Genomic DNA, 13213 nt, shown 5'->3' on the forward strand with positions numbered 1-13213 from the left:
TGGATTTTCATTTCTCAAACAATTCTAAAAATAACAGAAATTACTAATTAGAGCTCAATAATCACTGTCCTGAAATATCTTTGAGAGAGCACATGAATTAAAATCAGCTGGTCAACAAATAGTAAATCCAATACTGTAGAAGCTGGATAGGCTGATCTTGGCCCCAAACCCACAGTATCTGTACTGCGCGAGGCCCACGAGCGGGAGGACACAGGGAAAGGAGAGAGTGGGAATGAAGGGCTGTCAGGCCAAGATCTCCCTCAATCTGCCCTGAGGGGAGGCAGGTATGCTACATGTTCAGGTTTTTAGGAGTTTCTCCGAACTCAAACCAGTAGGGAAGTAGAAACATCAATTAAACTTTCATTAAAATGCTGGGTGCTAACTACGTGCGGGAAGTTGAAGAAACTGACATCCACATTCTAATCAAAGCTTCAATGTTCCACAGGTTCTAGTCTTAGAAATTTGGAAACCTAGAACATATGAATTTAACCTTCCTTCCTCACTTGCTCAATGACAGTCATGAAAAACAAAGCCTATGATTTTTCTCTGAAAACAAGAAGACTGATTGGTCTGAACCCACAGATTAAAAAGCAACATTCAGCTTAAGCTGTCAGTTTCACAATGATTATCACTAGCAACTGCTAAATCAACCAGTTTAACAGCCTTAGAGGTTTCTTATTTCATGGTCCAGGGTTTGCCTTTTCTAAACACATTTATTAAGGTATAATTGACATGTGATATACACTGCATATATTTAAAATACATAATTTGATAAGGTTTGACTATGGACATGTGCATGAAACCATCTCCACAACCATGGTAATGAGCATGCCTACCATTCCTAAAGTTTCCTCATTGCTCAGGGTTTGCTTTTTCAGTAACTAAAATCTTGGGTGGTTTTTTCACATAATTACTAAACAATAGCTCTCCTGTACTAATAAGTATGTCCCATAACATGTCAAAAGTTTTATAACTGTTCATTCATACTCATGAGTATCAGGTAATAGGGGCTATGAAAGCAGCTGAGGAATAAGAAGTGATAGTATTCTTGTTAAACTATGAAATAGACATTGAGTATCACAGTATTGCAAAGCGATGAGTTCACTATATTGACTGCTTATTTTCAATACTGTAAGAAATTGTACAATGCACAATTAGTGTGTAGTACACATACTTTCAGAAATCTTTGGTGTCAGCTATTTCCCATATAAACATAAATTTACAAATCAGAAGTTCTAAAAGCTAAGCTTAGGAATAACTGACCAAGAAACTAAGAGCAATGGAAGGCTTGCTGCTTCCTCCCTTGCTGACTCCCATGTCAGGCACGTGACTCTGAGTTCACTACTTAGACATGGGTGTCATGGTAACTGAACTTACTTCCCAGGAAAATCAGCTCAAGAGGAATAAAGTGAGCCAGAAACTCATTTTAACCTGAGTTTTCTGCCTTTTCATTTGATTAAGTTATAGATATATCTCACTCCAAATTATTTAAAAGTGAACGGTGTCACAATTCAAATTTTCAGTTCCAAATAGTGAGCACTAGCCAAAGCTGCCCACATCTACTCCCAGGTCAAATCATGTGTCAAAGAAGGAGCCGGATCAGCTCCGAAGGGAAAAGACTGGGACACCAGAGCCAGTGATAGCCCAGGGAGCTGCGTGCTGTGCCCCGACCAGGAACTGGTCTGCGTGTCCCACCGATACTGTTGGAGGGAAGGTCTCCCCAGCAGAACAAGAACAAGAAGGGCCAGCTACAGACCATACTAGAGGTATGATTTGGGGTCAGGAAATTAAAATTAGCCTGAAAGATAGTGTGACATCAGCCATTAAAAACCTTGGATTTGGCCGTTGGGGTTCCTCTGGAATCTATTAAAAATCAGCTCAGTCTTTGCGATAACACATCTTGCCAGAAAAAAAGTCCTTCCTTTGTTACCGGGAGAAAACAAAACTTGACCTGTCCTACACTCATGAAGTTTTGTTTCTTGCATATTATGCATTCATCCTTAAAATATTTTGTTTTAGTTATTGAATAAATGAGGCAAAATCACATTTGAAATCATAGGCTTCCACGAATCTTGTGTTTTTAAAACCTGGGGGAGTCAACAATGATAATGTAAAGGACGAGCATTTCATATTACATTTTAAAATTACTATTTACAAAAATCGCTTAGATATCCCTCCCCTCATCTCATACATTCAAATGAAGACTAGTATTTATTTCCTGGGGATATTACTCAGTGTTTGCAGAACCATTAGCTTCCCTCCTCACAAGTCCACTAAAACAATACACTGGAAGAAAAGAGTGGTTGGCAGAGCAAAGAATTTAAACAGCCAGTCTCAAAATCTAATAAACACATTACAGTGATTTTTCTACATTCTTCTCCTGTCAACAGTCTATCTGTGGTATTTTAAACAGATTACTTTCGTTTTCTTTCAAATAATGTAAGAAAAAAGCATTGGAAAAAAAAGGCTTCTTGTGTGCTGTTGTCTTCCTGCTAAATGCTTTTGGTGATTCGGACTTCAAAGCAAGCTTCTTTGGCCCCCTGCCCAAGCCAAAATGAAACTGAGGGTTTCCCTGCATCCTACTCATCCTAAAATATTTTATTTATTAGTCATCTCTCATCTGTAAATGTTAGAAACCAGATAAAAAGCTCATGGCTTCTTTTATGCTAATATGTGCAGCAAAGCAGCCTCAGGAAAATGTAAATCATTTACCCTTAATGTTGACTTTATTACGCTGACTGAGGTAAGTCAAAGTGTGCACCTGCCGTCTCTGTCCATTCCAGCTCTCAGACCTTAAATAAATGTAAGACAGCCAGAAGCTCGGAGGCTTGAGTTACTGCAGACCAAGAACTGGAAACACCAAAGTGAAGTCCAAGTTCAAATGTAGCCTGCCCAGATTTACCTAGGAGGGGTCTGTGCACACTATTCTCCAGAACATGAAATATTTTACAAGAGATTTCAAGATGCATTCATATTATAATCTCTTAAAAGACTGAAGATTTTAAGGGGGAAAAAAACCTGATCACTACAATGGAAAACTGAAGAAAACTGTATCTTTTGACAGGGCAAAATGGAAAGAAATCATTAGTTTCCCCCAAATAGCTTTCATAACTCTCCCCTGCATAAACCACTGAATCCTATTACATTAACGCAGCCCACTCAAGAACCCGATTCTACTGTCACACATTTCCACTGGAGAGAACTCCTGATCATAATATAGAAATAGTAGCTTTAATAAGAGTACAGAGAACAGGCTAAAAGTTGGACTCATTAAATCTACCAGAGTTTTATTCAGAATGACTCAAAACTGAAAGTAAGGATACGCAAAAATAATTCAGTAAATCAGACAGAAATCCATAAATAGGTGTTAGTAGGTGCAATATATAAACACAGTAGCTTTGCTGAAGGCTCTTTGCTATTAAATAGCAGAAATTACTGTCACACTCTGAGTCACTGAAAGGTTGTTTCAAATATTATAAAGTCTATGCATTCTAGTAAGAACTATTACTCATTTTTAATTATTTTTGACACTGGAAGGCTACTCTAATCAATTTTTTAATTCTCTAAGAGAAAATAATGTTCATTTTTATAAACAGTGAGAACTTACACACAGAAAGGGAGGCTTTTCATTCCTTACAGTATGAAAACTGATTCTCCATTTCTTAATGTGTCAGAAATAAACTCGAAAATGGATGAAATCCTTTTTTCCTAATTGCTACTGAGCAGCTCAGCAAACGCGGCCATCCTCTACATGCTTCCATGGAAGGCACGGGTGCCCACCACTGCTCAGGGACTGAAGCTTGGTTCTTCATTTGTTTTCCAGACTTACACCACTGGCAGAAAGGCTATGCTGAGACAGTTATTACATGAAATTTCTGAGGATGCAAAAAGGCCTGAGAGTTTTTCACTAGTACTTCAAAGAGGGTACCAGAATCTACACACCCGGAAAGAAGAAGCTACTGAAGTCACCCAGTGGACTACTATACAGGCATTTAAAATGATGTTTTCAAGAGTATTCAAGAAGATGGGGAAATATTTATATTTCAGTGCTTCAGAAAATAAAAGATGAAAAATGATAGACACTGACCAGAACTGCTCTCCCATCCTTTTGCCTAGTTTAGTGGTCCTCAAAGTGTAGCACTCAGGCTGGCAGCAATAGCCGTTAGAAATGGAAATTCTCCAGCCCCACTCAGTCTTGCTAAAACAGAAGTTTAGGAGTACAGCCCAGCAATCTTGTGTATTAACCTGCCCTCCAGGCAGTTTTGATGCCTAATAAAGTGTGCAAATCACTGGCTACTTCTCAATCTTCTTGAGGTCTCAGCTGAAACATCATGTTCTCAGGGAAGCCTTGCCTCAGCTGGACAGACCCTGCCAGCTGAGCAAGGTCCGTGTACCTAGAGCAACCAAGCCTTTTCTTTCATTGTTGTTATGGCAGTTTGTAATTATTTACTTTTATGATCATACAATCAGTGTTTCTCTCTCCTGTTGGACCAGATATTCTCAAGCCTAGCTGAACATTCAAATCACATGGAAGCTCTCGAGAAATCCAGATGTTTGGGGTGTGGCCCAACTAAAACACAATGTATTGGGGTCTCTGACTTAAACATGTGTATTTTTTCTTTCTTTTTGTTAATTGAAATATAGTTGATGTACAATATTATGTTAGTTTCAGGTGTACTACATAGAGATTTGACATTTGCATGCATTATGAAATCATCACCATGAAAAGTCTAGTGACCATCTAAACGTGTATTTTTAATATTATTTACTGTTCAGCCATGGTTCAGAACCACCCAACTCAAGTTCCTTGAAGAGCAGGTGACCAGAAAACAGTAAACAGATTTGGTGAATAAATATGTAGCGTTTTTAAAATTTACTTTGTGGATTTCTCTAAGCTTGCACATAGTACAAAATTCCAATTTCCAAATGTACCAAAAGGGTTCAGTGAGAAGTAAGTCTCCTTCACTCTTCGTCCTCCATCTCTGATGCAATCGCTGTGACGAATCCCATGTTTCTTTAGAAGATTAAATAAATATTTGTCAACACATACAGAAAAGACCAGAAGTTGGACAGCAGGGTTACGGATTATTTTCCTGCTTTATGCATGCCTGCACTTTTTGTCAAACAAATATATTACTTTCAGTATTGGAAAAGGAGGTAACCAGGGGTTAACATTAAGTACATGCACCTGGAGATGTTCAGGAGACACACTGGCTCTGAGGGCTCCCTGGAAAACGGTCCCTTGGGATGATGTTCTCTGCTAAGAAGAGACCATTTATCTGGCTTAACTGAGGAACTGTCTAACTATTTCACCTACTTTGTTTTAGTTATATTTTCACTTCTGATTAGATATTCAACTTCTCCAGACTCACATCAGAAAATGGTGGGAAGATACATGAAAGGAGATACTATTCACCCCAGGCCCAGAATTACGATGTGGCATCATGATGTGTTGATTCATCTTGTCTAGTTTGGTTAACCTAAGGACCTCACCAAGACTGACCAACTCCAGGTGTATTAGATGAAAAGCTGAAAAATGAATCCTAATGTGGTGGCTTAACTGTGGTTCTGTCCTTCAAATCCTGGACCCTTCGACCCACCCCTGTTGGTGATTACATCTCAACACAGTACTTGGGTACTGGGCTGGAAGCCTGAGGTGCTCTCAGGAGAGACTGAGGAAAGGAGAAGGTATTTAGCTTTGCAATAATGGACCCAGACTGTTGGGTTTTTTATTTTTGTTATTGCCCCTTTACAATATTTCACCTCCCTTACTTTTTTTTTAATTGAAGTAGAGTTGATTTATAATATTGTGTTACCTTCTGGTGTTCAACAGTGATTGAGTTATACATATATATACTTATTCTTTTTCATATTCTTTTCCATTATGGTTTATTACAGGATATTGAATATAGTTCCCTGTGTGTTGTTTATCTATTTTACGTACAGTAGTTTGTATCTGTTAATCCCAAACTCCTAATTTATCCCTCCCCCATTTTCCCCCTTTGGTAGCCATAAGTTTCTTTTCTATGTCTGTGAGTCTGTTTCTGTTTTGTAAATAAGTTCATTTGTGTCATTTTTTAAAAGATTCCATATGTGATATCATACAGTATTTTTCTTTCTCTTTCTGGCTTATTTCACTTAGTATGATAATCTCTAGGTCCATCCATGTTGCTGCAAATGGCATTATTTTATTCTTTCTATGGCTGAGTAGTATTCCACTGTGTATATATACCACAACTTAATTATCCAATCATCTGTTGATGGACATTTAGGTTGTTTTCTTGTCTTGGCTATTGTAAATAGTGTTAAGAACATTGGGGTGCATGTGTCTTTTCAATTAGAGTTCCCTCCAGATATACACCCAGGAGTGGGAATGCTGGATCATATGGTAAGTCTATTTTTAGTTTACTAAGGAATCTCCATTCTGTTTTCCATAATGGCTGCACCAATTTACATTTCCATCAATAATGTAGGAGAGTTGAGCATCTTTTCATGTGCCTGTTGGCCATCTGTATGTCTTCTTTGGAGAAATGTCTACTTAGGCCTTCTGCCCATTCTTAGATTGGGTGGTTGTTGTTTTTGTTATTAAGTTATATGAGCTGTTGTCTTTTCATTTTGTTTATGGTTTCCTTTGCTGTGCAAAATCTTATGTTTGATTAGATCTATTTATTTTTGCTTTATTTCTATTGCCCTAGGAGAACACTGCTATGATTTATGTCAGAAAATGTTTTGCCGGTGTTCTCTTATAGGAATTTTATGGTGTCATAATTATATTTAAGTCTTTAAGCCATTTTGAGTTTATTTTTGTGTATAGTGTGAGGGAGTGCTCTAACTTCATTGATTTACATGCAGCTGTCCAGGTTTCCCAACATCACTTGCTGAAGAGACTGTATTTTCTCCAATGTATATTTTTGCCTCCTTTGTCATAGATTAATTGACCATAAGTGTGTGGATTTATTTCTGGGCTCTCTATTCTATTCCATTGGTCCCTGTGTCTGTTTTTCTGCCAGTACCACGCTGTCTTGATTACTGTAGCTCTGTAGCATTGTCTGAAGTCTGGGAGGGTTATTCCTCTAGCTTCGTTCTTTTTCTTCAGTATTGCTTTGACAATTCTGGGTGTTTTAAAGTTTCATACAAATTTTGGGATTATCTGTCTAGCTCTGTGAAAAATGTCCTGAGTAATATGATAGGGATCGCATTAAATCGGTAGATTGTTTTAGGTAGTATGGCCATTTTAACAGTATTAATTCTTTCAATCCAAGAGCACAGGATATCTTTCCATTTCTTTGAACCATTTTCAATCTCCTTTATCAGTATTTCATAGTTCTCAGAAAATAAGTCTTTCACCTCCTTGATCAGTATTTTATTTTTTGATGCAATTTTAAAAGGCATTGTAATACCAAAACCAGGTAAAGACATCACCAAAAAAGAGAATTACAGATCAGTATCACTGATGAACACAGATGCAAAAATCCTTACCAAAATATTAGCAAATAGAATCCAACAGCACATAAAAACGATTATACATCATGATCAAGTTGGGTTCATCCCAGGGACACAAGGGTGGTTCAACATATGCAAATCAATCAATGTAATACAACACATCAACAAAAGAAAGGACAAAAACCACATGATCATCTCAATAGATGTAGAAAAAGCATTTGATAAAATCCAATACCCATTTATGATAAAAACTCTCACCAAAGTGGGTATAGAGGAAGCATATCGCGTAAGATATATATGACAAACCTACAGTCAGCATAGTGCTTAACAGTGAAAAACTCAAAAGCTTCCCACTAAAATCTGGGACAAGACAAGGCTGCCCACTATCACCACTCCTATTCAACATAGTCTTGGAAGTCCTGGCCACAGCGATCAGACAAGAGAGAGAAATAAAAGGGATCCAAATTGAAAAAGAAGAGATAAAAGTGTCACTATATGGAGATGACATGATACTATATATAGAAAACCCTAAAAGGTCCACACAAAAACTACTAGAGCTGATTGAAGAATTTAGCAAGGTAGCAGGTTACAAGATTAACGTTCAAAAATAAGTTGCATTTCTTTACATTAATGATAAATCAACAGAAAAAGAAAGCAAAGAACCAATCTCCTTTAAAATAGCACCCAGAGTAATAAAATACCAAGGAATAAATCTAACCAAGGAGGTGAAAGACTTATACACAGAAAACTATAGAACACTGATTAAGGAAATTAAAGAAGACTTAAAAAAAATGGAAAGATATCCCATGCTCCTGGATTGGAAACAAAATAAACTCAAAATGGATCAAAGACTTAAATAAGACAAGATACAATAAGCCTCCTAGAAGAAAACACAGGCAAAACATTATCTCACATACATCTCAGCAATGCTCTCCTAGGGCAGTCTACCCAAGCAACACAAATAAAAGCAAGAATAAACAAATGGGACCTAATGAAACTTACAAGCTTCTGCACAGCAAAGGAAACCATAAGTAAAACAAAATGACAACCTATGAAATGGGAGAAAATGTTTGCAAATGTAACCGACAAAGGCTTGATCTCCAGAATATACAAGCAGCTCATACGACATAATAAGAAACAAACAACCCAATCCAAAAATGGGCAAAAGACCTAAACAAGCAATTCTCAAATGAAGACATACAAATGATCAATAGGCACATGAAAAAATGCTCAATATTAGTGACACTAATTATCAAAGAAAAGCAAATCAAAACTGCAATGAGGTATCACCTCACACCAGCCAGAATGGCAATCATTCAAAAGTCCACAAATGACAAATGCTGGAGAGGCTGTGGAGAAAAGGGAACCCTCCGACACTACTGGTGGGAATGCAGTTTGGTGCAGCCACTGTGGAAAACAGTATGGAGATTCCTCCAAAGACTAGGAATAGACTTACCATATGACCCAGGAATCCCACTCCTGGGCATATATCCAGGAAGGAACCCTACTTCAAAAAGACACCTGAACCCCAGTATTCATAGCAGCACTATTTACAATAGCCAAGACATGGAAACAGCCTAAATGTCTATCAACAGATAACTGGATAAAGAAGAAGTGGTATATTTATACAATGGAATACTATTCAGCCATAAAAATGACAACACAACACCATTTGCAGCAACGTGGATGTTCCTGGAGAATGTCATTCTAAGTGAAGTAAGCCAGAAAGAGAAAGAAAAATACCATATGAGATCACTCATATGTGGAATCTAAAATCAATCAATCAATCAATCATAAATACAAGACAGAAACAGACTCATAGACATAGAATACAAACTTGTGGTTGCCAAGGTGGCAAGGGGTGGGAAGGGATAGACTGGGAGTTCAAAATTTGTACATATTGACAGGCATATGTAGAATAGATAAACAAGATTATACTGTATAGTACAGAGAAACATACACAAGATCATGTGGTAGCTCACAGCGAAAAAAAATGTGACAATGAATATATGTATGTTCATGTATAACTGAAAAAATGTGCTCTACACTGGAATTTGACACAACATTGTAAAATGACTATAACTCAATAAAAAAGTTTCAAAAAAAATAAAGAGCATTGCATTTTTACTTTCTCTTTCTGCTTTTTCATTGTTAGTGTAAAGAAATGCAACAGTTTTCTGTATGTTAATCGTGTATCCTGCTACCTTGCCGAGAGTAACTTCTTAGCTTATCAAAATCGTGTGGTTTAAAAATAATTGACAGCTTGACAAAAGTATAAAATTATAAACTAGAATTAGAACAATATTTAGGAAAGTAAGTTAACATTACCACATCTTCTTATCCATTAGACCAGAGTTTTCTATAATTATGAAAGAAAATATTCCCAAATATTTTATTATGAATTTTATGACACAGAATATAAGGTAAAAACCTCTACCTCATTCATTACTTAAGCTTAATTTTATTCTACTGTGCTTACTGAAAAAATGTCAGATTTTTTTTGCCAAGAAAAAAACCCCCTCTCTCCAAGCATACATTTATCAAGTGTAGTGCCAGTGGCTTTTTTTTTTCAGTCCCATAGCAAATGCAGAAAGTCAATAAAAATGTAAAGGAATGTGGTATTTTCATTGTAATTAAAATCCACAAATTCATAGTATATGACAAACGTCGATGGTAGAGTGGTGCCCCCAAGTGGCAAAGTGATAAACTGCAACAATCTACTGGAAGAGTTATTTGATTAAATCTAAAGTGCACATGAACCTACAGTTTACAGGGGCTGGTAATCAGTGTCCTGCAAACCAGCTAGGACGCACGGTGTACCCATGCCACTCCTTTAACAAGGGATACCAAGGGGCAGACTGCAAAAGTTCCAATACTTTCTTTATTATCTTAAAAAGTTAGGGGTATGTCTTCAAAACAATGAAGGGAGTCAAATCTACTCTCATCTATTAAGGGAGCAGCGTTCATAACATAACAGAAATCTTTTTAGAGTATGAACTTTCTAAGCATCTCTTAACATTAACCAATTCCCTATGTTTATGACCTGGTATGTAAAGCAGAATGTAAAACCTTATCTAACCAAATTGCTTCGAGAATGGGTGGTACTAGTTACTGTACTTTGACCAGACACTCTTGGCAAAGGATCTTAAAAACAGGAGTTTGGTTTCTTGCCTCCATGCGTGTATCAAACATAACGATCGCTCATGAGCTGCTGTCTTACTCAGTTAAGAGGTCCACATTCTGAGGACCAATTTCTCTTGGACAGCCGTAGAGACACGAACAGGTGACGTGAAAACTGTTACAATCTCAAGAAAGATCTAAAGATGTTTTGAAAATCACATACCCAATACCAAATTGCTTTGTTTGAGAGATTTTTGTCTTAAAAGTGGAATGCAAAAGAAACATTTCCATTTAGTAGACAGTTCTAGTCGCAGTTACTGAGTGGTGACTAAAAAAGTTTTATTAGGCTTCCTTTAATTATTTCTTTAACTTGAATTATTTATAAATAAGATGAATCTTGACTGTTAGTAAGTAGTAATTGTATGTAAGACAATGTGACATCTATATTTTATACACATATTTACAAATAAATTTATCTCATATTTATTTTTTACTACTATATTTCTCTTGATTTATATATATATACAGATATTATATATACAGATATCTTGTTCAACCCTATTATAAAACAATATAGTCTACAGATAAGAAAACTGAAGCGCAGACTAGAAACCTCCATAACCTTAATCTCAGTGAAGAACAAGACCAGCTTTACTTACTCAGCTGTTCACCTTCAAAGCCTGTGGTCTTAACCGTGACACTTGCACTGCCTTTCCTGTAGCATCCTAGGACTTTGTGAGCAGCCACAGTCACGACTCTTTCTGATTTTAGCAGAGTTCTAAAGTCACACATCTACAGAGGCAGGCAGGCAGTGGAAAGGTGTGATGCAGCTGGCTGTAAGAGACAGGAGTGGCAGGAATGTGGGTAACTGGAGAGGAGTCCGGGGTCTGTCTGGAGAGAGCCATCGCCTCCCAGCTCCAGCCCAGATTGGCTATATAGGCAGCAGTGTTAACAAAGTTAACAATCTTTTGATTTTTTTTTAAGAGAAGATGAAAAGCTCAATTTTATGAGAGCTGTCTGCTTTTGAATACTGGCAACTAATTTAGATTAAAAAAGAAACCACTATGCAGGTGAAAGAAAACATCTGAAAGCTGAATGAGGCCAGTATGTAATATGCTGTAGAGCTTCTGATGATGAACGACTCCTGTCCAAGAGATTCTAGACTAGATCCTTGGTATCAAGTGATTTGTCAGTTATCCTCACTACTGGATTCATTCTACATTACCTTGGCTTTGTCTGCCTTCTTCAGCTCAAGTCGTGTATCTCAGACTAGTTCAGGTACAGGGAGGGCCACCAGCAAATCACTTCAGGACACTTTACTCACCTCAAATGCAAATTACCACTAATTTGCATTTTATGACACTTCTAAAACTGCAGACAATTCTTATGCTCTCACTCATGAAGTCCCAATCAAGTTAGGTGGAAGCAATGCTGTAACTGAGACTTTGGCATACATAAAAACCTTATTTTCATATATACCTACCCCATTTCCCTGCTCCAGGCCATTTGGATACTCACCTGCCGAAATGCCTTTAGAAACCTCACCTGAATACACCATTTAAGGAGCTTCTCTACTTCTTACTCAATTCTTACTTTAATGCAAACAGCAAAGTGAAGGCACTCCAAGTTTTTAATCAGCTAAGAGCTGCACACACACAGCAGCCAGCTTAAGATTCATACGAAGTGTTTTTTTACTTACAATTCCTCTCCTTGTTTGGCTTTCTTGTCTGAAACCAGATAGACAGTTCCAAAACTTCCGCTGCCAAGTTTCTGTAGAAGCACATATCTTCTCGCAATCAGGGACTCCGGGCACGAGGAAACAGTTACTGATCCCCTCACACATTTGGCAGCCTCCTGGAATTTCAGCATTGCTCCAAGCAAGAGAGAGCTGTTTATTTGTTTATAGAAACTAAACATTCAAGTCTCCTGGGAGATGGTCAAATTCATCCAAGTAGCAACAGTCAATGCCTTAAAGATGAAAAGGTCAGAGATCAGGTCTAACCACGCTGAACTACTCCCAGCAAAAAGTTTAAGTTTTTGATAGTGATACCTGTACCTTGATTAGTAGATTGAATGACCCTGTCCTGGTTCACTTTAACAACTTGAGAAAAATGTTAAAAGATAAGAGATACTACAGATCCCAATAGAAGGCGGTCTTTCTTACAGAAAGAGAGCCTTCCCTCATACATCTAAACTTAGCAGAACTGAGTTAACAGTCAAACCTCTCCTAAATTCTGAGATGTATATATGTTTTCCAATCAATAATCTATTGAAGATTTATACTCCCTATTTTTAAAAAATCCAAATACAAGAACTTTATAATTTCCTAAAATCTATACATTTGCATCAACCTTTATGTAATTCTTTCTTCCCACCTTATGTCTATTTTGATTAAAATGCTGAGTTAGGATTAAACCGGGAATTAATATAATGCTGGTTTCTTTTTTTTTTCTGTAGGCTTTTAAACCATGACATTTTCATTTATTAGAATAGGCACGAAGAGGGATATGGATTCAAATTGAATTTTTCCCCTATATTAACCAAATTCTGATGCAGTTTCTGAATTTTTTATTATACACACTATGTTTGGAGTAATCTCCCTGGATTAGGAACAAGAGGTGTCACAAGTACAGTTCAAATTTGAAACTGC

The 13213-nt window shown here is 37.1% G+C and overlaps 1 protein-coding gene and 1 long non-coding RNA gene across 13 annotated transcripts in view; one reads left to right on the forward strand and one right to left on the reverse strand.

The window, feature by feature from the left end:
* NEK11 (NIMA related kinase 11) overlaps positions 1-13213 on the reverse strand; it is a 215160-nt gene that overhangs the window by 200464 nt on the left and 1483 nt on the right. For all 12 annotated transcript variants that reach the window (XR_012077337.1, XR_012077339.1, XM_072971127.1 and 9 more), the window contains exon 2: positions 12263-12531. Coding sequence is in view for 10 of the 12 variants with exons in the window: in XM_072971127.1 (XP_072827228.1) it covers positions 12263-12480 (218 nt within the window). In the remaining 2 variants the exon portion in view is untranslated. The remainder of the gene's footprint in view (positions 1-12262; positions 12532-13213) is intronic.
* LOC140694152 (uncharacterized) lies at positions 1158-4076 on the forward strand. The gene is made up of 2 exons (XR_012071305.1): positions 1158-1766; positions 3824-4076. It is a non-coding gene; the product is annotated as an uncharacterized lncRNA (long non-coding RNA).

The sequence above is a fragment of the Vicugna pacos genome, chromosome 1 (genome assembly GCF_048564905.1).
Source record: "Vicugna pacos chromosome 1, VicPac4, whole genome shotgun sequence".
Taxonomy (NCBI): Eukaryota; Metazoa; Chordata; class Mammalia; order Artiodactyla; family Camelidae; genus Vicugna; species Vicugna pacos.